Source organism: Ostrea edulis, chromosome 4, assembly GCF_947568905.1.
Source record: "Ostrea edulis chromosome 4, xbOstEdul1.1, whole genome shotgun sequence".
In the NCBI taxonomy this organism is placed as follows: Eukaryota; Metazoa; Mollusca; class Bivalvia; order Ostreida; family Ostreidae; genus Ostrea; species Ostrea edulis.
Window position 1 is genome coordinate 73,067,155 of NC_079167.1, and position 26,129 is coordinate 73,093,283.

The following is a 26,129-nucleotide window of genomic DNA, read 5'->3' on the forward strand; positions in this document are numbered from 1 at the left end:
TAGTACATGTTCAGGTGTAAAATGTTTTGTAAATAAAAGTATGGAGACTTGACCCACTCTATGAAAAAAACTTACTTCTTGTGTATAACTTTTGTCGTATTATCAAGAAAATTCTTAAGTCCATGTCGGGTGACTTTAGATACATGGGATGTGGAAAATCTACATGGGATGGATAGCCGAAGTGGTATAGCGACAGTCTCATTGAATTTTTGGACAGGCCCAGATTGCATATCTGTGGTTCGGAGCACGTACTGTTGGATGTTGCGAGCATATACATGTATGCAGTGTCATTTTGGTACCTTGGGTACTCCAGGCATCAGTGTAATTATGAGTGCGTGTTAAAAATCGCTTAATGTCTGATGTACATAATCCTGCCTGTGAAACAAAATAATTCTGATGATGATTTTGACTAAATATTCTTCTTTGAAGTATGTTCTATATATTTGTTTTTAATTCAAAATACTTTGGACAGCGTTTTAGTACGGTACTGTATTTATTGTAAATACGGGTACCATCAATGCAGATTCTGAACTCCAGATTCACGACCGGTGCCCAATCATGAATAGGCTTTTTGTTCGCCAAGTTCACCCATCTTCTTTCAAGATATCCAGGGTAGACGTTCTGACTCCAGGGCGTACCTGTGTGTGTGTTTGATTGAATGAAGCTGTATAACAACTTCATACATTTTATGATAAAAGAAAATGTAAAACTCCTGCATAATAAATTTACATTCGATTTATCATGATGCAATTACTTTTTATAAGGTTTAAACATAAATCAAGATATCTGCGGGTTAAAATTTTACACCTAGGTATGCATGCAAAATTCAAATGAATTAATAGCTTGTGTTCTTATTTTTTGATAATTATGAAAGAAGTTCAAGTGGTTTGAAACGTAACAGGCCTACCATAATAATATTGTAATGTGCAGCGTTCTGAACACGCTTGCCGTTGCTTAGAGAGATACTGCCACATCACTAGGAAAGCTAGCTCACTAGCCAGGCCGTAGAAGTTCCCTACACACTGTCTTTACACTCCTCCCTGCTCAGGGAAGCTTCGTCCCGAAGCTTAGCATGGGTTTTCTCTGATTGTTTGGCACCTCTTCAGCAGCGACATCCGCCGTTGTCCCCGGATGAAACCACGTCCGCATATGGACATAAAATCCCAGAGTTCCAAAGATACTCTACCTGAAGCAGGCCTCCCGCCAAACACCAGAGTCACAACGTTGCCACCATTTTGTAATGTGCAGCGGTTTTAACACGGTCGGCTTTGCTTAATTTGTGTGATCAAGAGAAATCACAAGAAAAGCTAACTCAAGAGCGAGACAGTAGAAGTTCCCTGTATACTGTCCGCCACACTATATATGCCAGCAATTCACTATTACATATATTTAACGATATCGTGCTTCCGTACAATACGCAGGTTTAATTAAGGTTGTACTCTACATCGTCATAATGGTCGACTTCTTTAAAAACATGGATGAAAAAATCGATATCAGCAATATTTGACTTTCCTCTTCCATTTAAATACCTAGCCGTGTAGCTCAGTAAGTTAGAATACCGATTGCTGAACAGGTCGCAGGTTCGAGTCCAGCAGGGATATTAAATTTTTTTCCAGATTACTTTCTTCTAAAACTGTATTTTTTGACAAAGTAAATTTGAAAATTTTCAACTTCAAAATATTGTTGTACATATCCTCCACTTTTCATCTACATCAAATTTCTCTGGTGTAGCATACCTCCTTAATTAAATGTCCAAGTCAGCCGTTGACTGTAAAAGTCGACCCTTCTCGCAATTTAAGTCCAATTTTGTTAGGAGTTATCGCCCTTTGCATACATCTCTTCTCTCTCTCTCTCTCTCTCTCTCTCTCTCTCTCTCTCTCTCTCTCTCTCTCTCTCTCTCATTTTATGCCTGTCCCATTTGAGTCTGTAACACAGATATTTCCGGATTATACCTATTACAAACAAGATTCTCCGTGACAGAAGTACGTACGAAAGCATATTAGGGCCGCAGCAGTATCTTTTTTTTTAGTTTGTTATAACAAATTAGTCATTTGTTATAACAATAATAATAATAACAAATTATTAATCTGTTATAATAAATTTAACAGATTATCAATATCAATGATAAGACATCATAATAGACAATCGTGAATTTTCTCTCCATATAGTCACCACATATCAAAGGTCTATGTCAAAAGACAAAAAAGCTATGGCCCGGACAAACCTAGTACGAGAAACGGAAGAAGATGAAAAATTCACACTAAAACAATATGCCCCCTTTCTAGGAAGGGGAGGTATATTTATTCATAAATATTTTTAAAGAAAAAATGTGAAATACTACCGGTACAAGAACTTTTCAATCAAGAACATGCATACATTTTCAAAATGGGTTTTCTGCAAACTTAAGGTTATGTGCTCAATATCAGATCTAGCACCATGTATTAGAATGCTTTTAAGGAACTTTACAATTATTCACAGTATAACTAAAGTGGCAATAAAGCAAAACAAGAGGTTCATGGGCCTTAAAGATGGCCTGAGTCTGAGCTAATCTTCAAACGCTAAATATAATATGAATAGAAATTACATATATGTAGCTTAGATATGCAACCAGGAAAATTAGTATCGATTTCATAGCCGTTTGCAGTAATGATACTTTTAACTAATGCTCAGCTGGTTACCAAAAAAGCATGTGGGCCTCTTGTTAAATTAATGATTTTAAAGAGCAATTTAGTAACTTGCAATAACAAATTGATAATCTGTTATAACAAATTACTAATTTGTTATAACAACCTAAAATAAGATACTGCTGCGGCCCTAAAATACTTCCGTACTTGTGTTTTGATATTAGATAGTCAAAAGAGATGATTTTGGGATGATATAATTATGAATATCCTTTGAACTTGAGCAATGAAAAATAGACCTCTTTCGTCTTTGAGTTCAGAAGATGCAAGGACACCAAATCACATATTACTGGTGTTTGAATGATATCTTTAAATGATAGATTGATTAATTGTATATTGTTTAACATTCCACTTTTTCACTCATATTGAGACGTCACCATTACCGGTGAAGGCTAGGGCTGCAAAATTTAGGCCTATGCTCGGCACCCACGCCATGCGATGACTGGAACATATATATACTAATGTCCCTCCCTGTCCATTGATGTGACCACCGCGGTTGTCTACAGGTAAAGCGGCGTTCGCCCCGCATACGGAAGGTCGGGGTTCAAATCCCGGCTGTGACAGACCGAAGTCGTTAAAACAGGTAGTGGCAGTTCCATCGTCAAACGCTCGGCATCAGATGTGAATGTCAAGGGTCCCTCGGAGATGACCTTAAAAACGGATGCCCCGTGCTGTAAGCGCCAAGCATAGGCCTAAATTGAGACTCTTCACTGGTCTTTGTGACGTCTCCATAGGAGTGAAACATTCTCGAGAGGCCGGACGTTTTAAACAAGATACATTCAATCAATATCCATTGATGTCTCTTACATAATGTTTCATAATGTCAGGTTGTTTAGAATTGACAGGGCACTGTCAGATAGAAATACTTTTTATCGGGTAATTTTGGCGGGAATATATAGTGGATTTTTCTCCCAAAATATCATTTTAAAACTTACATGTATTTATTGCAAGCCCTTGCTATTTTTTCGAAAAATGATATCTCTTTAAATCAAATGATCTCTTATTTTAAAGAGACATCTCTTTAAAATGAGAGATATCTCTTACTTTTAAGAGATATCTCTCTAAATAAGAGATATCTCTTTCACTTAGAGATATATCTCTTTCACTTAGAGAGATATCTCTTTTACTTTTAGAGATATCTCTTACATTTATATCTCTTTCAATTAGAGAGATATCTCTTTTACTATGAGAGATATCTCTTACTCTGAGAGATATATCTGTTACTTTGAGAGATATTTCCTTCACATAAAGAGATATCTCCCAAAGTATAAGAGATACCTATTTAATCGTTGAAAAAGAGATATCTCTCAAAGAGAAAGATATATCGCTTTCCAATATTTTTAATTAGTTTGAATACTTAAGAAATTCTCCCTAAACCGGAAGCCCACCAAAGCGAATCTTAACATGATGGCTGCAATCCCGGGGGAAGATTTTGCGTTTACTGTATGTGATGTGTATACACAGGTAACAAAACAAAAAAAACCAAAAAACAAACAAAAAAACAAAGAAAATAAATTGATAAAATATGTGAGCTAGACTGGATTTAACCTCTCGGTAACTTGATAATGTTACCCCAATTACCTCTTTGAACAAACTTTTCCACCATTTTTACACTAGAAGTTATCTCTAACTTTAAGAGAGAGAGAGAGAGAGAGAGAGAGAGAGAGAGAGAGAACGAGAGAGAGAGAGAGAGAGAGAGAGAGAGAGTCTTCCCCCTGGGGGTAAGATTTATTCTAGAGCAATTCTGCTGGGGGGGGGGGGGGGGGGCTTACTCTAGAGCCAGACTTCAGGGGGAGGCTCACTATAGAGCCAGACTTCCGCAGGGGGGAGGCTAGCTCACTCTAGGTATCACACCGGTAATTGTCCAATCAAAATGAACTTAGTCAATTGTAGTTCCATATATTTAAAGAAATATTTTTTTTCCTTGCGCGATTTTTCTCATTTCCTCTTCTTCTTTTCTCTTAATTTTTGTACCCCTGATTGGGAAATTTTGTGTAATTTGTAGAAATAACCAAGTGTATACAAAATAGTATGTGTACTTATAATCTGACTCAACTTATAAACGAGCCAACCCATTACATCGAATATCCCCACTCTTTAATTGACATAATTATGGTAAGTGACACCTCTATGGTACATAAAGCCTACGTGAGTGACTGTTTTCTTAACCAATACTTTAGGTAACATTGTCCGACTTGCGGAATTCTCAGTATCACGGACCGTAATACAAGGTGTTTCAAAAGAAACATATGGTTATTTGACAATGGAAACTATGATATTTACAGGGGAAAATTGTCTAACGTAAGGTGGGACGATTTATTTCGGGAAAGTGATGTAAATACATGCGTTATTAAATTCAATGAAACCGTTCTTACACATTTCCGAACAAAACAGTAACTATAAGACAAGCAGATCCACCCTGGATGACAACCAAAATTAGACAATAAATCCGTCAACGAAAACGTATACATAAGCATGCTAAGAAAACGAAAACCGACGAGGCATGGTCCAAATTTAGAAAACTACGCAATATGTGTGTTGCTTCCATAAGGAAATCGCGAGATGATTATACGCACAAAATGTCAAAAAACTTACTTACTCAGCACAATTCAGCTAAATGGTGGAAAACAATCAATACTCTTACAAATAATAATTCTTCTCATACTGGCATTCCTCCCATACACTATATAATGGTATTACATACGACAACGACTTTGAAAAGGCTACAATATTCAATCATTTCTTCTCCAAACAGTTTCAAGTAGACAAATCATCGTCAAGTTTACCTCATCATTCTGACTTTAATCCAAACAAAAACTATCTGTGTAATATACAGATCTCCAGAGCTGGGATAGAAGCTATCCTTCCTTAGACACAAGCAAAGCCATAGGTCCAGACCTCATTAACCCAAGAATACTAAAAGAAGCTTCTAGAATTTTGAACTATCCCTTAGCAATAATTTTCAACAAATCAATAACCTCTTCAGTCTATCCAGATATGTGGAAAAAAGCAAATGTTATTCCAATTCATAAAAAAGATTGTAAAAACGAAATAACCAATTGCAGGCCAATTTCTTCAATTAGTATAATTGGGAAGGTAATGGAAAAATGTGTTTATAATCATATGATCAGTTATATATACGAAAACCAAATCCTTTGCAAGAATCAGTCGGGTTTTATTAAAGGCGATTCCACTGTGAATCAACTTTTGGATATTTCTAACGATATTGGTAAAGCTATTGACCAGGGAAAAGAAGTAAGAGCAGTCTTTTGCGATATCAGTAAAGCATTCGATAGGGTCTGGCATCGGGGATTAATATTCAAATTACATCAGACAGGTTTCTCGGGTAAAGTTTTATCTTGGTTAGAAGACTATATATCCAATAGAAGACAAAGGGTAGTTATCAACTCCAAAACATCTAAATGGGTTAAAATTAATGCTGGAGTTCCACAAGGTTCAGTTTTAGTACCTCTACTATTTCTCATTTACGTTAATAACATTGTCCTTGACATAAAATGTACCATTAGATTATTTGCTGACGATACTACTCTATATATTGTCGTTGACAACCCGCAAAGAGCTAGTGATACCCTTAACTGCGATCTTCAAAAGATTCATTTGTGGTCTAGGAAATGGCTCGTTAACTTCAATCCCTCTAAAACAGAATCATTAATAATAAGCAACAAACGTACACAAACTACTCACCCGGATTTGTTCTTTAACAATTGTGTCATAAAAAATGTTGAATGTCATAAGCATCTAGGCGTTACATTTTCCCAAAATGGGTCATGGTAATTTCATGTTCATACAGTTCTCTCCAAAGCTTCTGTTAGATTAAATATGCTACGGAAAATTTGTCATATATTAGATAGGAAATCATTAGAGAAGTTTTATTTTTATTTTATCAGACCTATTCTTGAATATGCTGACATAATATGGGATAATATTTCTACTGAACTTGGTCATAAAATCGAACATCTTAATCAAGAAGCAGTCAGAATCATAAGTGGGGGTACAAAACTTACAAATATACTTAATCTTTACAAAGAATTGGGTTGGGAACCACTTGAAAGCAGAAGGAAAAAACATAAAATTATCCAATTTCACAAAATGGTCCACGGCCTAGTTCCCGAGTACTTATGTAATCTTGTTCCTCCCAAAATATATGAATCTCACTCGCATAACACAAGACAAACTGACAATATTTTACAAACCAAATGTAAAACCACGCAATACAAAAATTCACTTCTACCCAGTAGTATCTCTCTGTGGAATAGTCTTCCTGACGATGTGAAAAACAAACCCTTAATATCAAATCTCAAAAGGCATTTAAACATAAATATTAAATCCCCTCCGCCATACTTTCTCACAGGTTCACGACAAGCTCAGATTTTACATGCACGTCTACGAATGGATTCCAGTTCATTAAAGTATCATTTATTCACAAAAAATATTGTCGACAGTCCTTTATGCTTATGTGGTGAAGTAGAAGACAGCAAACATTATCTCTTAGAATGCCCATTGTACCATCAACTCAGGGCCAGGTATCTTTTAAATCTAACACAATTGTGTAACATTAACACAAATACTCTGCTTTTTGGAAATTCACACTTATCAGTATCTGAAAACATAACTATATTTCAATCAGTGCATAAATTTATTACACAAAGTAAAAGATTTGCTGTACCCTATAAAACCTGATATATCAGCAATACTTTCGCTTGCATTCTAATATTTGCCTTTTGTATATGTTCAAAATGATGTTGAAATATTCACACAACCCCATCACACATTATCACCATTGTTTTATCATTATTTTGTATGTACATGTAAATGACGAATCACATAATTGTATGTTATTGCCATAACCATAACACGATTCTGATTTATTAATGTAAAATAGGAGACGGACTTATATAAGTGCTAGCACTTGTTTCCGAATCCTGTTAAGGTATTCCATGTATAATGAAAGGATAATGAACAATTTTGAAGGATTTAGATCAACATAAAAGTTTATTGTTAAATAATGATGAAAGTGAAGCAGATGAAATTCACATGACTGGTAAATGATTAGAAGCTGACCTTTTTGCACTTAAGACTTTTTGGAAGAGTTGTCTGCCCTTTGTAAAAATAATAAAAATCTAATTTTCTAAAAATGTGTATGGTCAATGATTAATTTTATTTCATATTTTCATAAAAAGAAAGTATATGTAACTTTCTACCAAGAGATAATTATGAAAATATAATTTGTTTTTAAAATATTGTAATAAAACATGTTTTTCCCATATACTTCAATGTTAAATTCTAGGTGAAATAAATCAGGCAGTAAACAAAATTTTGAAAATTCCTATGGTGGATTATTTTTATTTGATGGACCCTTCAAAATGATACCAAGATTACAAATATTCCACCATCCATTTATTAGATGTGAAATATTGTCATTATACATTGAATACCTTAATTTTGCATGCATCTGTTTGTATGTTTCATGTACATGTAATGCTTCATTTAATAAATATAGTTTAATAAATATACTTTAAACCAATGACAAAGCAAGTTATAAGAAAGAACAACTATTTCATTTTAAATTTTATTTCTCATTTAATATAAATTTTTTTTAAAAAGTTTTTAAACAACATTTATTCACATGATAACAGTCAGGGTTTTATATTCATAGTTAATATAAGCCTAAATTAACAAATATAAGCATTTAATTCATTAATTTATGAATATTTTCTTTAAAATATATAATTTTGATAAATGCATGTTTGTGAAAATATTCAATATGAAAACAAACATCATCAAAAGAACCTTTGAAAACAATATAAAACAGCCCACCCACAGTGGCGGATTTAAGGGGGGCGCCCCCCCCCCCCCCCTAAAATTTTCAAATTTAAAGTAAATTGTGGTATCTTGTTAAGAAAAATGTACTAAACAATAAAAGAAGCAATAATTTCTTCCACTCCCGGAGCAATAAATGACAAAATCTTTTGATTTCTTGAATTACTTTATTTGGAGAATTTAATTTTTTCCAAAAACCCTTAAAATTTGCGTCATTTTACTAATTTCACCTTATCAAAAATGATAGAAAATAGTACAAATGACTTAACTAGGAGACATATTTCAAGCCTTATAAAATCTAGGAGCTTCCGGGGTCTTCGCCCCCTGGGCCCCCACCAGGGCTTTGCCCTGGACCCAGAGCCCCTGCCTCATAAAGTGGCGCCCCCCGTAACAGCAATTCCTGGATCCGCCCCTGCATCAGGACATTGCTCTCATCAGGCCATTCTGATACATTATATCCTTTGTTTAGTTTAACCCTAAAATAATGAAAATTTAAGACAATTAATGAATATCATAAGATATATACCAACTCATAAAAACAATTAGTTTGGGTGCATTAAACATCGTAAAATTATACCATTTTTTGAAGAAATGTCCCGTAATTTAAGGACAATTACACCCCGGGTTTGAAAATGAGAAATTATGATGCATTAAAAGGCATGTAATTTTTCATCCTTATTCTAAGAAAAAGTATATTTGATCAGAAGAAATCTTAAAATATCATATTTTAAAAATATGATTTAGCGTATATAGAATTATTACCCATCAGGTCAATCAGGACATTACACCGGCCTTCTACTTCCGCTTATTAGCCAAACTTTGTCAGTTCACATGGTTTTGTTGACGTTGATATTTGTAGTATAGAAACCATTTTCAGTCGTAATTGCAAAATGTAAAGCAAATAAATGAAAATTAATTATACAACGGATCACTTTGCAAAGTTGTTATATTGATCGTAAACCTTGCTTGATAGTTCTGACCGAATTTCCTCAATGCAAATCGAAGGTGAACATCATCAGAATGCTGGATTACACAAACATTGGATTTATTGATAAATGAGGATGCGTGTGACTGTAATCTCTTTTAAAGTAGATAATGTATTTGTAGGTAAACATGACACAGAGGCTGATTTCGGTGTGTTTACGTAATCTATTGGATGTTCGTCTTCCTGCGAACAGAATACGTCTTGCTTCCAAGGCAAGGTAAGGGTCAGCAGTGTTCGAAATTGGTTTAAAACTTGGTTTAGACCACGGGTCTATGCCAAAACAAGATGACATAGACCTTATTGTATTGGCATAGACTACAATGTTGAAAAAAAAACATCCCACAAATTTAAAACATTGTTATTTACTTCTGATGTACTTAGAAAGCATATTTTCTTTCCATTTCCATAATAATGTCCTCCTTTCCTTATAACATTTATCAGACGACGACTGACCAGGGTCCTTTGGGATAACTATTGCTTTAAACCTAGAAAATCGACATGGACCATGTAGACAATTCGGTCTATCTTGGTTACAATTGGCATAGACCAGTGTCATTTGACATAGACTCGGTCTATGGTTAATTTTGAACACTGAGTGTGTGTAGTGTAGTCCACCAATTGAGTTCACCCCTCCTCTTTTGAGTGCATGTATAGACCTAATTTCTATTTATCTGTAATTGCTGCTATGAAAATCCTGAAGTCCTGATCAACATTCATTCACTGGGATTGGCTTGTTTTGGGGCAGTATTCCACAGGATGAGTAACTTATATAGGTTACTAGTATTGCTCAATTTAATTGTGACTGCCATATAGGCCCCCAACAGAGGACTGTAAGAATTTGTTTTAAGATGACATTCTATTATAATGCATTTCGGATTTCCAGTCTTTTCTACATCCTTATATTCTGCGTTGTGCTTGAAATACTTTCATTTTATCAAATTACAAGACTTTACAATCGTCTAAGCCGGGGACTAACAGGACTTTGTTATGTGTATATAGGGAAAGGACGGTCGTTAGAACTTGTGCCCGATTCTTTTGTAGTTATATTACAATAACATACATTCAAACCAACAGGACTAGTATTATTGTCAAAGTCTCCATTAGCTAGTCTAGAATTACTACAAATATAAACCAACTAACTTACTACATGGATATCTCTCAGGTAAACTCTATTATCACAAGTATAGTTTAGCGTTGTAAACTATATACATTACAGTTTAACTAAGTTATTTATTACTTTTTAAAAGTGTTCACTACAGTTTACTATTGATCAAGGTTAAACTTACTGTAGAATTTTCCTCTCCTTCATTCAGCTTTGTGTTACATTTAAACAGTGTGAAGAATTATCATCAGACAGCCCCAGTCATGTTCTACAAGAGATTCATGAAACCAAAAGAGAAAAAAAACAAAGGAGGCAAAGAGGAGGATGCAGAAATAGACGCCAAACTTGTGGAGGAGAAAGTAAACGAACTGGACAAAGTGGCCAAACTTCCGTATAAAATCCACGTGCCTTCATTTGAGAGTAACACAGAGAGGTTTGTGAATAGAATTTTCAAACAGGTGGAGCAGAGTGGTGAAAAGACGGAAGAAACATTTAAAACTGCTATCCAGATTTATAAACTGAATGCAGGACTATATATGCGAGGGCATATAGAGTTTGGTGAACTAGCACTGGACAAGTTGGAGGAGTATAACTTACAATATAACCTGGACGTTTACAAAATGATATTCAGCATATTCCCTGAGGGAAAGTATTTACCAACGTCAAAAATTGCTGCTGAGTTTACACCTTTCCCACGACAACAAGATTCTGCACTACTAGTTTTAACGAAAATGTTTGAACATGGTATGTGATATATTCTGTATTATCATCTTTTTTCACTGTATTTGAGAAGACATAAATTTGACTCATTGATTTTGTCTCAACATATTAATGATAGGGCCCTGCAACGAAGATGTGGGAGTTCAGCCCTATAGTCCCCCCCCCCCCCCACCCCCCCCCACCCCGCCCCCCCCAATCTCTGTATGTCCATCTGTCTGTGCACATATGTGTGGGACTAAAATATTAATCTATAATAACATGGCATCATGTGAATATTTGTTGTCATCCTTGAATCATGTTGCTTGTCAAAATCATAGTGATTATTTACAAGAGTTATGAGACTTAATATGTGATAAATGGCCAATTTTCACATATTGTGCATTATGATTGAATTATTCTATCTGAAATATCTGTATACAACTCTTAAATTCCCTCCTTGCTGTTTTCACATATTTTTCATTAGTGTAAATGATAATGAGCTTATTGTAATGAGTCAATTTTCAATTCATTCACAGCCATTTCCAGTCCATTGTCAGCTAGTGCTTGTTGTGTTACTAAATCCAAATCGTTGTATTGTCAATTTCAGGGAACCAGTCATATGTCAAATACCTGTAATTTGTTCTCAGAAAACTGTAGGCATCTCATGAATATGTAGGGCTAGGAATAGTTATTTTCATTCACAATTCACTTGGGCTATCAACTTAATTTTTTACTGGTCAATTTAAAACTTTTACTGCCCCTTTGGACCAGTGGGTATGAAAACAACTAGCCCAAACACTTCCATACATAATTGTTTATAACAATCACATTTATTGTTCAGTGAACACACTTGTTTTAACTACTAGTAAATAGATAAGAAAAGAAAATATCTTAAAAATAAGTACTTTGATTGTGTCCATGCTATGTAAATGTTATGGCTAGATTATATTTAGTGCACTTTTTAGTTTTTACATTTTTGAACTTGGACAGTGACAATTTAGCAAATACTGAACTGCCCTAAAAACAAGGCTGTATTCATTAGTATTTTTTTTTTAATGGAAGATGGCCTAAATTCAATCTAATATAATAAGATAGTGGGGGACTTGTAAATTCCACTCTACACAAGTTGATAAAAGGAGCATCTTCCCAAGTCAACGGTTTCTCATCTCCGCTTCAAATAGGAGTGGTCTGTGGATCAGAAACCCTTGACTTGGGAAGATGTAAAAGGAGTGTACATGTAATTTACAAATCTAATCCAATTCTAAATAGATTGGACCCAAATTTTAACTTCTCACTAAGTTGTAAGTCAAAACAAACTGTCTTTAATCATCATGTTTTATGAACAGGCGTTATCCCGGATGAGGAGTTTGGAAGAATGATCATATCTAGATTTTCTCAGCGATCAAAAGTCTTCACACGCTACCTGAGGATGCTGTACTGGATGCCAAAGTTTAAGTACATGAACCCCTGGCCCATCCCTCGACCACCACCTAAGGACCCCATCCAGCTGGCTGTCCTGGCTCTCAAGAGAATGAGTTTCGATTTGGAGACCAAAATCACTGTTGTTAATGTGAGCTGAAAACTGGCTATATTTTCTTCAAAAGTAGATTTATGAATTACTTGCATATCATTTATTAACATGCAAGTGTGTTTCACCCATTTTTCCAAAACATCTTTATAAATATATATGTTAGCTTTATTTATGAATTATTTGTATCCTTATATATCCACTTCTGAAGTGAATGGATTTATCTGCAAGGATTCTGAATTCAATTTGGTGATATGTGGATATTGCTAGAATTCTAAATGTGAATATTGTTAATATTATAATTCTAAAGGCGAATATTGTTAATATTATTAGAATTCTAAAGGCAAATATTGTTAATATTATTAGAATTCTAAAGGGGAATATTGTTAATATTATTGGAATTCTCAAGGCAAATATTGTTTATATTACTAGAATTGTTTACATTGTTAGAATCCAAAGGAGATTTGTTTATATTGTTAGAATCTAATGGCAATATGTTAATATTGCTAGAATTCTAAAGGCGATATGTTCATATTGCTAGATAATCAAAAGGCAATATACTTATATTGCTTGAACTCTAAAGGCAATATGATTATATTACTAGGACTCCAAAGAGGTTGATACTCCAGGATGGGAAAGTGGAAAGTTTATAGCCAGTGCACAGAGTCCCAAACAGAGGGAGCTTCTTTGTAGACATCCGTCCTCTCGACCTATCATTGTAGATGGGGAGCACAATGTTTATCTCAGAAAAGTCTGCCAGAAAGTGTTTTTCCTCAAAGCTGATCAAGAGAAGGAAATAACTGAAGAGGACTCAGACTATTATAAAACTCTGGAAGAAGAGGATTCAGAAGGTACAGTGCTTTTTAGAACATAGACTTTACAGAGGCACGCTATGATGATGCCAGATGCTATCAAATATCTTAATCATTAATCACATGAGTGTTTTTCTGTAGTCGGTGAGGTACATGCAAGTCTGATAAGTAATTAAATTTTGAGAGCATTCATTGTATTGCAAAAAAGGAGGTCAGACATAATCAAAAATAACTGGAAAAGACACGAACAGGCAGTACAATCATCTGAAATACAAAGAAATGTTGTGACAGTGGATATTTTGTCAGAAGGAAAATGATTTAATGTGTTACGTATGGTGCCTAGACATGAGAGGGCAATTGCTAATGTTAAGCAGCACCTGCTCTTTTCACAAATCTCTGAATCATTTTATCTCACCAGAGCCAAAGGCTCAAGTGAGCTTTTCTGTTCAAAATTTGTCCAGCTTTGGGTGACCGCAGTGTTGGAGATGTTGGCATTGTGAACTTTTCACAATTTCATCTTCTTTTTTAGAACCATTGGGCCAATATCAACCAAATTTAGCACACAGTATCTTTGGGTGAAGGGGACTAAGTTTGATCAATGCAGGGCCATCTCCCCTTCCAAGGAATACAATAAAGAAAAGGCAAAAATAGGTTGGGGTCATTTATGCATGCAAGAACAATCAATCGGATCTTGGGTTTTTGTACAAAATCAAAGTAATTTTCACTAGTATTCTGACAGTTTAATTTCTTGGTATTTTAAGGTATTTATTTTGTGTTATGACATTCGAGCAATTTCATTTTAGTATTTAAAAAATAAATTACACACAACATATATATCTTAATAAAATAGGATTAAGGGCTTGAATGAAAAATAAATATATACATTTATGATATGAAAATTCAACATTTACTGAGGCCGATTTCATAACAAGAAAATTGATGCCCTGTTGCCATAGAAACACAAGCCACATCACATTTTTAAAGATGTCATGATAAAATGACCGAAGTAGATATACTTTGTGCAAACTTTCGTCAAAATCCATTCTGGTAGTTTGTCACATCTCTTTTATACTTACAGAGAATGGGTGACCCTTAAAGACTTTCTTCTCAAGACCCACTGAGCCAAAACAGTTGAAATTTGAAAGGAAGGTTCCTGACAAAATGAAAATTCAAGTTTGTCCAAATCTTGGCCTCCAGTTGTAAAGTGGGGCTACAATAGGGGATTAAAGTTAATTAACATGGGAATATGTACGAAAAATCTTTAAAATCTTCTCAAGAACAACAGGACCATGATTAGTCATATTAATAATCCCAGCATCATCTAAATGAGACAGAAAGTCCAGAGTTCACTTTTTGGCCATTGGTGGTAGCCTAGGGCTAGAATTTGCCATCAAAGTTTTACATGGGGATATAGAGTAAAAGTATGTAAAAAAAAAAATTGTCTCCTGAGCTGTTATACTATGATTAGTTATGATGATTGGCAGTCACCCTCAGGTAATGCAAATTTCAGTTTATTTAAATCATGACTATTGAGGGTGAAGTAGGACCTTGATAGGGGATCAAATATTTACACATGGCATTATATGCTTGGGAAATGTTTTTAAGAACAGTAGGACCATGGTTAGTCACATTAATATGCAAGCATCCTCAGGTACTGGGGGGGGGGGGGGGGGGGGGGGGGCAACAATATAGAGTCAAAGCTTTAAATGGGACTATGTTGGGAAACTTCTCAATAAGAACAGGGTGGTGAGTAGTATGCATTCATGCATGAGTAGTGCAGATTCAAGTTGGTTTGAACCATGAGAAGATTTTCAAAGATTTATCTATTATCAAATGTAACTTACCTCCCAGGACTTAAACCATGGTTGTAAAATATCTTCTCCAGAAATCAACAGCAAGATATGTTAGTAATATTGTTATCAATACATCCTTATTTTGTATGGATTCCAATTCGGTTAATTCTTGACCCTGTGGTAATAGGATTGGATCATGATATGAGATCAGAAGTTTTTGTGGAAATTAAGAGTGTAAAAATTCTTTTAAAAATCTACGAAGAACAGCAGGGCCAGGTAAGCATTGTGTCCCAAAGGGTCTCTTGTTTTTTAAATGGAACAAGAGTTATACTACAGTACACGGCACGAGTTTTATACACCCCTCTGTGGAAAGACCACGGTGGAAAATCCACGGAGATCCACTGTGTCCTCCGTGTTCCACGGTGTGTGTTATTTGTGAATACACACCGCTTCTAGGAGCTTTGTTGTGGCTATGGGCGCCTTGCAGGAGGTGTGAACATGTGCCGCAGGCTAGATAATCACGATAAAGGTGATGATGATTTTCTTCTGGGTCTGATGACTGTAGATGAGACTTGGGTTCATTATTATGAGCCAGAAAACAAAGCTCAGAGTTGTCAGTGCGTAGGGCCAGGGTTCCCCGAGGCCAATGAAGTTCAAGACGCAACCATATGCTGGCAAGGTGATGACCACAGTCTTTTGGAACGCAAAAGGCGGTATTATGTTGGACTTTTTACCCAAAAGAAGTACAATAACTGGAGTGTGCTATGCAAACTTGCCAGACCAGCTGAGAACCGCCATCCGTGAAAAACGCCGTGGTAAAATCTTTAAAGGTGTTTTGATGCAACAGGACAACGCGAGAGTCCACACTTGCAAAGTTGCAATGGATGCTGTAGAGCGAAACGGGTATGAATTAATACCACATCCTGCCTATTTGCCTGACCTAGCTCCTAGAGACTTCTTTCTATTCCCAGATTTGAAAAAGGATATCCGTGGACGTCATTTCCGGTCTGACGAAGACGGACTGTCGTGACGGCAGTTGAGGAGTGGGTCAATGGAAAGGACCCTGCCTTTTTCAGTTCTGGGCTGATGGCATTTGAACACCGTTGGTCTATGTGTGTCACACTAGAGGGCAATTACATCGAAAAAGAAGAGGTGGATCTCAACCGGAAATAAGTTAGACTGGTTACGTATTGACTCGCCCTCGTACATACAATTAATTATCGAGAGCGTAAACCCTCCGGGTTAAATGTATATATAGTCTATTATTGTACTTATTTATTATCAAAAATGTGATATATATTTATATGAATTACTTGTGCATGCGTGGATATTGTTTTTGAATGCTTGTTTAATATGGTCTCTATGTTGTGTTAACAGCGAATTAGAAAAAAATGAAACTTCAAACTTGAACTTGACAACGCGCAACAGATTATCATAACGTGCTAACGCAGTTTGTCTGCACACAGGCATTATCAACACAATTAGAGCAAAAGAAATCATTTGATGCTTTGGTAATAATGTAATGATATATTCAAATATGGTACTTCTTAAAGATAGTTATACAAACAGAACTCTGTAAGTAGTGCATTGTTAATATCTACCCCCAAATTTAAGAATTTAACTAAGGACTCTAATGATGACAAGTATTGAGAACAATGTTATTTTACTGTTTGAATGGTGTTCAACAATTTGAAGAAGAAAAAAAAACAAATAGATTATTTTGTAGAACAAGTAATTACATATTCCTGGAGGTTGTGGGATGTCAATTCTTTTATCATTTTGATTTTCCCTGACTTTTTCGTGATACTGGTCGATTTTCAAATAATCCATATTTAATTTTACAGGTATGTTCGAATTTACCACTCCACTGTCAGATGAAGACCAGACAGCCATAACTCCTAAAAAGTCGGTTCATGAACAGGAAGATGGGACTGTGTATGCAATGTGTATTACTAGTGACGCAAGCAAAGAGTCTCTGCAGGACTGGATCCAGTTCCTACAGACCACCAATCCCGCCCTAGAACATATACCGGTGTTATTTAGGATTAAGGACGCTGACTTTTTACTCCAAGAAACATTAAAAGAAGAGGAAAAAGAATGAGAACATGTGGACTTCTTTTTAGGAATATTAAATAACTTATTGTCGGTGGTCTTTTATCTTTCAATTTCATCTCGGATGCTAGTTTAGACCTATGATGTCATCTCGGATGCTAGTTTAGAATTATGATGTCATCAATCATCATCAGAAGAAGATAAGAGGCCATAATTATATAGTCCTTCATATTTTGTTCTCTACGCTACACATGTTGATCCCGACCTTATTGCAAGTGACACGCTACACATGTTGATCCCGACCTTACTGTAAGTGGCGCGAACTGTGCTTTGAAATGACACAATCCTTAGCATGATTAATATGTATACGGTGTGACCGTTGGACCGAGCGAAGCATGTAATGGTCATTGGAGTGTCCCAAGTGGTAATCATGATTCCGTTAGGTACGGTAGATTATGATTCATTTAAAAAGATATATTTTTAATGAAATTTTCCTTGCGCTAAAAACCCAGTAACATCTCAATATTCAAGGGTTTTATATGGGGAGAACAGTTTTACAGGATCCGCCTATTCATTGAACGCGGGAAATAAAACGCAAGGCGACGTCAACTATGCATTGTGACGTCACATTTAGCCTCGACTTTTTTTTCTTTTTCAAAGCAAACTACAATAATACATTCCGTATGCAATGAAAAAGGCCGTTATAAAACTAAACAAAATTAACCAATCAATTCAAAATGGTGAAATGTAACGTAATTTTATCGTATATTCTTATTCAAAGAAACTCATGAACTCGTTCATCTATTTAGTCGTATTACGGTTTTATATGTAATTATTTGCTTAAACCTGTTATAATGATAATTATACCGAGCGAAGCTCGGACGGGCCAAAGGCCCGTCCGCGAAGCAAGGCTCTAAAGGTAACACGTATGTAAAAGAAAAAAGTCAAAATCAGCAAAAGAAAAAGAGGCAATCTCTAAATACGTTCACTGAATTTTTCGTGATCCATATGGGCGCCGCCATTTATTTTTTCATCACCTGCTTCAACAGTTATTCGTGTTTTTTTATGAATGCAAATAATAGACGACTCTGACGTGCAATTCGTAATTTAAACACTCTGTTTGTTCAAAGTGAATAGTATAATTTTCATTGTAACAGGTTTTAGCAAATAATTACATATAAAACCGTAATACGACTAAATAGATGAACGAGTTCATGAGTTTCTTAAAATAATAATAAACGATAACATTACGGTTACAATTTTACCATTTTGAATTTATTGGTTAATTTTGTTTAGTTTTATAACGACCTTTTTCATTGCATACGGAATGTATTATTGTTGTTTATAATTGTTTGCTTTGTAAAAGGTTGAGGCTAAATATGACGTCACAATACACAGTTTACGTCGCCCTGTGTTTTATTTCCCGCGTTCAATGAATAGGCGGATCCTGTAAAGCTGTTGTCCCCATAATATGTATACGGTGTGACCGTTAGACCGAGCGAAGCATGTACGTAATGGTCATTGGAGTGTCCCAAGTGGTAATCATAATTCCGTTAAGTACGGTATATTATGATTCATTTAAAAATATATATTTTGAATGAAATTTCCTTGCGCTAAACACCCAATAACATCTCAATATTAAAGGAGTTTATATGGGGACAACAGTTTTACATGATCCGCCTATTCATTGAACGCGGGAAATAAAACGCAAGGCGACGTAAACTGTGCATTGTGACGTCACATTTAGCCTCGACTTTTTTTCTCTTTTTCAAAGCAAACAATTATAAACAACAATAATACATTCCGTATGCAATGAAAAAGGCCGTTAAAACTAAACAAAATTAACCAATAAATTCAAAATGGTAAAAAAGTAACCGTAATTTTATCGTATATTCTTATTCAAAGAAACTCATGAACTCGTTCTTCTATTTAGTCGTATTACGATTTTATATGTATTTATTTGCTAAAACATGTACCAATGATAATTATACTATTCACTTTGAACAAACTGAGTGTTTAAATTACGAATTGCACGTTAGAGTCTTCTATTATTGGCATTCAAAATAAAACACGAATAACTGTTGAAGCAGGTAATGAAAAAATAAATGGCGGCGCCCATATGGATCACGAAAATTTCAGTGAACGTATATAGAGATTATCTCTTTTTCTTTTGCTGATTTTGACTTTTTTCTTTTACATACGTGTTACCTTTAGAGCCTTGCTTCGCGGACGGGCCTTCGGCCCGTCCGAGCTTCGCTCGGTATAAACCCCTTTAATATTGAGATGTTACTGGGTTTTTAGCGCAAGGAAAATTTCATTAAAAATATATATTTTTAAATGAATCATAACCTGCCATACTTAACGGAATTATGATTACCACTTGGGACACTCCAATGACCATTACATGCTTCGCTCGGTCCAACGGTCACACCGTATACATATTACAATTCACTTTGAACAAATTGGGTGTTTAAATTACGAATTGCACGTCAGGGCCTTCTATTATTGGCATTCAAAATAAAACACGAATAACTGTTGAAGCAGGTAATGAAAAAATAAATGGCGGCGCCCATATGGATTACGAAAATTTCAGTGAACGTATATAGAGATTATCTCTTTATTTTGCTGAATTTGACTTTTTCTTTTACATACGTGTTACCTTTAGAGCCTTGCTTCGCTCGGTAATATGTATACGGTGTGACCGTTGGACCGAGCGAAGCATGTACGTAACTCCGTGTCCCGAGTGGTAATCATAATTCCGTTAAGTACGGTAGATTATGATTCATTTAAAAATATATATTTTGAATGAAATTTCCTTGCCCTAAACACCCAGTAACATCTCAATATTAAAGGAGTTTATATGGGGACAACAGTTTTACATGATCCGCCTATTCAGTGAACGCGGGAAATAAAACGCAAGGCGACGTAAACTGTGCATTGTGACGTCACATTTAGCCTCGACTTTTTTCTCTTTTTCAAAGCAAATAATTACAAACAACAATAATACATTCCGTATGCAATGAAAAAGGCTGTTAAAACTAAACAAAATTAACCAATAAATTCAAAATGGTAAAAAAGTAACCGTAATTTTATCGTATACTCTTATTCAAAGAAACTCATGAACTCGTTCATCTATTTAGTCGTATTACAGTTTTATATGTATTTATTTGCTAAAACATGTTACAATGATAATTATACTATTCACTTTGAACAAAATGAGTGTTTAAATTACGAATTGCACGTTAGAGTCTTCTAGTATTGGCATTCAAAATAAAACACGAATAACTGTTGAAGCAGGTAATGAAAAAATAAATGGCGGCGCCCATATGGATCACGAAAATTTCAGTGAACGTATATAGAGATTATCTCTTTTTCTTTTGCTGATTTTGACTTTTTTCTTTTACATACGTGTTACCTTTAGAGCTTCGCTCGGTATAAATCTGATGTTCTGCTTCACCACCAATATCTCTGAGTTGCCGTCGGGTCAATAGCTCCTGATCTATAAGAGACATGCACTGTGAGTTATGCCTCGATTTTCTGGTGTGATCCACCGTTTTCCTCAAGCACAAGTTGGTCAACTTTCTTCAAGGTATCGATGAATTAATTTTTGACTACGGATCACTCCGTTTACCAGATAAAGATGTCCAGGGATCCGTGCTTGTCTTTCTCTTAATTTTGTATTCTTTGTAGGATTTGTAAGATTGCATGCTGCTCGCTATCTTCGCTTGTTAATTCACCATGGACGAAGGAGCGGGGGGGGGGATGATTCCCTGACACGTTTGTAAATTGCCAAGACGGATAGATTTTCTAGATGTATTTTAGGAGTACTAGAAAATATTATGTTGAGAAAAGCCCACTCTGAATTTAAACGTCATGATAATAATAATGAAACCAGAAACATGCTTTTTTTGTTACAAAATATTTCACCTCATGAAATATGTTATTACACTTAATTGAAAGTGGTTTAACCCAATAAATTTTATCTATGAAAAAGGTAAAGATAATGAACAGTAATCAATCTCATAAATCCCACAAAGAATGCAAAATCAAGAACAGAAGGGCAAACCCGAACCACTGGAAGCACCATAGAGGTGGGACCAGGTGCCTAGGAGCAGTGAGCATCTCCTTTTGACTGGTCACGCGCAATATTTTGTACCTTAATCCGTATTTCTTCTATAATAATAAAATTTATATAGCGCCTTACATAAAACACATTACTATAATACTATAAGGCGCTTTAGAAGAGGAAGAAGATTGATTGTATATTGTTTAACGTCCCTCTCCAGAATATTTCACCCATATGGAGACGTCACCACTGCCGGTGAAGGGCTGCAAAATTTTGGCCTATGCTCGACGCTTACAGCCTTTGAGCAGGGAGAGATCTTTATCGTGCCACGCCCGCTGTGACATTGGACTCGGTTTTTGCGGTCTCATCCGAAGGACCGCCCCATTTAGTCGCCTCTTGCCATAAGCAAGGGGTACTGAGGACCTATTCTAACGCGGATCTCCACGGGAGAAGAGGATTAAGAGTAAGAAGAGAATTAAGAGTAAGACGAGGAATAAAACGCAATTAAATGGCATAAGATCTTGTATCTGTAAAATTATCAAATTAAAACACTATACTTAAGATCAATAACTAATTGGGGGGGGGGGGGGGGGTGTCGAGCACTATGCAAAGTATCAGAAATCGAGGATATAAAACAAAGAAAATTTAGAAATTTGCATTAAAACGGTCATTGAAAATCTGTATTGTGTAAGAAGCTTAATAATCTACGAAAGCCGGATGGTCTCATATTTGAAAAAGTAAAAAAAAAATTTAACTCGTTATAACGAGTTAGTATCTCGTAATAACGATTTAATTATCTCGTTATAACGAGTTAGTATCTCGTTATAACGAATTAATTATCTCGTTATAACGAGTTAGTTATCTCGTTATAACGAGTTAAGTATCTCGTTTTAACGAATTAGTATTTATGGAGGGCCTGTACTTTCCAAAATTACGACAAACTGATTAGAAATTATTTGAATTGCATATGATTATTTCTAATGACTATTGTGCATGATTTTATTTGTCGTAAAGATGACAAGAAAATGTTAGTTATTGCTTCAAACAAATTAACATGTGATGATTCATTTTTTTTTTTTTAAAAATACCTACTTTTCCTTGTCAAGAATAAATGTAAATTGTGTCGTTTTGATAACAAGTCGAGTAAATACAACAATGCTTTGGCAAAATGTTTGAGCTAATTTCATATTTGAGCAAAAATCAGCCAGCCTAGATGCTGATGATTCTTTTGAGAATATAGATATATTTATACATCTTATGCAAGCTTGTTAGTACAAGAACTAAACTTTTTAACAGCGTTGATTTACCGTTATTTTCTACATTAAAAACTTTCTTTGCAATCCAAAGTAAGATAGTTTGGGTTATTCTCCCTTTTATTTCCTTTTTTCAAATTAGTATCGAGTGTTAAGGATGTAGGCTTGAACAAGTAGAGGTAACGAACGTTGACGTTCACACAGCCGTGAACCCTATATCTGTAAGAGATACAAGACTCCAATGGTCTATCATGTCAGATACGGGACTGGCACGATCCGCGTAGCGGCGAGTTATCAGTCCCGTATCTGACATAATAGACCATCGGAGTCTTGTATCTTACTTAAAATATTGTTCTATCTAAAACAGTACTTCTCATAATATTGGCCTGCTCTTAATAATACTGGACTATGTTCAGTACAGTATGAAAAATAAAGTACTGTCAAGACAAAGAACTAACGTCACAACAATGTTTTAATGATCAGGTAAACAAGTAATCCGTGGTTGAAATTACTCTGCAAAGAACGTCCTACCAATTGATATAATGAATTGAACTCATGTAGAAAAGGACGATTACTCGCTAAACCCCGCCCCCACCCCCTCTGTTTATAATATTGTGGGTGTGCTTTCACTTGCCCCCACCCCATCCCGGATTTTAAAGTTTGGATTTTTATTCTTTTTTATTTGATTTTGCTTGTCAAGAATTACATGTATAGACAATTGTGACGTCAACTTCTCAGAAGATTACCCCTACCACTTCTCTCACTTTGAAAACAGTTCTACGTGCTTGAATTATCAATCCACCAATAAATAATAGAATCATTCATGGGTCAAATGCTGTCTGATGTATTTCATACCAATTGTTAGGTTATTCTTGACGCGCGGATTCTGACTATGGATAACTCCGTTTACCTGGTCAAGATATAGTGCTCTTGGCGGATGTGACCGGTCGGCAGGGGGTGCTCACTCCTCCTAGGCACCTGATCCCACCTCTGGTATATGCAGGGGTCCGTGTTTGCCCATTTTTAAAATTTGTATTCCTTATAGGAGTTACGAGATTGATCACTGTTCGTTATCTTCACTTTTTCATGAAGATAGAGCAGGTAGCAGGACATAATTATCTGTCTTGCAAAGAAAATTAATACTACATGTACTTTAAATTCATGCTTTTAATATACCCAAACCAACAGCAGCTTGGATTTATTTATGTTATATCACCATAAAAAGGTATAACCGATAAGTAATATATTTACTTACAAACATCGGTAAATTAATATACAGGGTACTGTGGTGATTTACTTTTACAGCATACACGCATTTTTACCAACATTTACAAAGTTGATATGTGTTTTTTACTCTGAAAAATCTAGATTAAGAAAGCATTTTCAGATTCTCTTAATGGTTATTTTTTATTTCCTTAAGTACATGAAATTGTATTATTGCAACGACTTGTTAAAAAACTAATCTTAGATTTCAGTAACAATCTAGAGAAGGACCTACAAAGTTTCCATAATATATCTTGTTATTGCAAGTTCATTATCTCGTTATAACGAGTTAATTATATCGTTATAACGAGATACTAACTCGTTATAACGAGATAATTAACTCGTTATAACGAGATAATTAAGTCGTTATAACGAGATAATTAACTCGTTATAACGAGATAACTAACTCGTTATAACGAGATACTAACTCGTTATAACGAGATAACTAACTCGTTATAACGAGATACTAACTCGTTATAACGAGATAATTAACTCGTTATAACGAGATACTAACTCGTTATAACGAGTTAGATTTTTTTTTCTACTTTTTAAAAATGAGCCTATCCGGCTTTCGTAATAATCAGGGAAAGCAATTTTTAAAAAGTGGGTTTTTAACAACAGGTAATGTTTTTGGCAGATTTAATATGTTGCGGAAGGTCATTCCACAAACTGGCTGCAGCCCAACTGAATCTGCGTTCTGCAGAAGACTTTGAGCGAATTTCTGGCACAGTGAGTCTCTGTGATGTTTCAGATCTTAGTAGTCGAGATGGGGAATGCACTTCAATGAGTTCTTGCAGAAGGTAAACGCCAAGATTTTGTATTGTGGACGATACTGCATTGGAAGCCAATATGCTGCTGCGCTAAGACTGGGGTCACCCTGTGTCGTCGTCCTTGACACAAACCTGGGTGCGATATTCTGTACCTTTTGTAAGCGGTCCAAGGTGGTCATGTTGATTCCAAATGGAAGAGAGTTAGCATAATCAAGTTTTTATGTAACGAGTGCATTGACAAGAAAAACCTAAAGCATGTTTGTAAAACTATTACTCCTTAAAATAATACGTAATAAGGTACATAATGGCACAAGATAACAGAGATATCGAAAAGGAATTGATATATTTAATTTTTCGCTAAAATATAAACGGGTCCGCAAATGGGAAGCTACATAGATGTACATAAGGTACCATGCAAAGTCCGTTGCTTTTGCCTTTTTCCATGTTTTTGAGAATGGTTTTTGTGCTTTGATGTTCTTCTAGAGACAAAGTCATTATTTACATTCTGTCGATGTATGTATTTGAAATGATGTTTTAAATACGACAACCACTCCGCCGAAAATTTATGGGGAAAGTGAACATAAAGAACTGATCGATTTCATAAAGTCTATATAGAAAACAGAACGGACAGACATGGAGTCCTGGAAAGACGAGAGGTGGAATCAGGTGCCTAGGAGGAGTAAGTATCCCCTGTTGTCCGGCTACACACACCGTGAGTCCTATTCTTGACTAGGTAAACGGAGTAAAGACCAACCTTGAAATAAGTATCACACTTGTCAGACAATATTCGACCTTACGGCAGGCTGTCTTTGCCTGTCGGATAATAATGACGATAATAAAATGCCGACTTTAAACGGGACTTTTGAAACCCTATAACTTGTTTGTTAGTGGCCTGACCCATTCTAGAAATTGATCATACACGGGACATGTTCTAGCGTATCGAACTGATTGGAAGACATGAATATATATACACACAAATATATACGTACGTACATACATCTATTGTTAATAATGGAATATTGTCTCGCGTATATGGGAAGTTGTCGGTGGCGAAGCTGAGGTTTATGTTATGTTGTTAGATTACTATTAACATCTATGTTAAGTAACAACCCCGGAAACAGATGCGGAAATGTCTTCGGTAGCTTTTATTTCAAGTTCACCGAGATATATCATCATTGTCACAAACGTCAAATTATCATTTCTAGAATTGTCAGAATAGCGAAACATTACGTTTTCATCAATATCAGAAGGAGCAAAAATCAGCATTACTAACATTGTTAGCAA

At 35.4% G+C, this 26,129-nt stretch overlaps 1 protein-coding gene across 2 annotated transcripts; it reads left to right on the plus strand.

Moving 5' to 3' along the window:
- Positions 1–9,298: 9,298 nt before the first annotated feature.
- On the plus strand, positions 9,299–17,586 carry LOC125668328 (evolutionarily conserved signaling intermediate in Toll pathway, mitochondrial-like). 2 transcript variants are annotated; one of them, XM_048902308.2, is made up of 6 exons: positions 9,299–9,527; positions 9,630–9,724; positions 10,842–11,353; positions 12,655–12,878; positions 13,441–13,687; positions 17,286–17,586. In XM_048902308.2, the coding sequence occupies exons 2-6, from the start codon at positions 9,636–9,638 to the stop codon at positions 17,540–17,542; spliced, it is 1,329 nt and encodes a 442-aa protein (XP_048758265.2). In that variant the 5' UTR covers positions 9,299–9,527; positions 9,630–9,635; the 3' UTR covers positions 17,543–17,586. The 2 variants fall into 2 exon arrangements, with proteins under 2 accessions (XP_048758265.2, XP_048758266.2); XM_048902309.2 differs by lacking the exon at positions 17,286–17,586 and adding an exon at positions 14,178–15,271 and having other exon boundaries at positions 9,321–9,527.
- Positions 17,587–26,129: the final 8,543 nt, after the last annotated feature.

Excerpts from the sequence above, each read along its gene's own strand:
- LOC125668328 (XM_048902308.2), top strand. The coding sequence starts at position 9,636 with ATGACACAGAGGCTGATTTCGGTGTGTTTACGTAATCTATTGGATGTT. Across the intron at positions 11,354-12,654 it reads AACGAAAATGTTTGAACATG|GCGTTATCCCGGATGAGGAG; the intron begins GTATGTGATATA and ends TTTTATGAACAG. Across the intron at positions 13,688-17,285 it reads GGAAGAAGAGGATTCAGAAG|GTATGTTCGAATTTACCACT; the intron begins GTACAGTGCTTT and ends TTAATTTTACAG.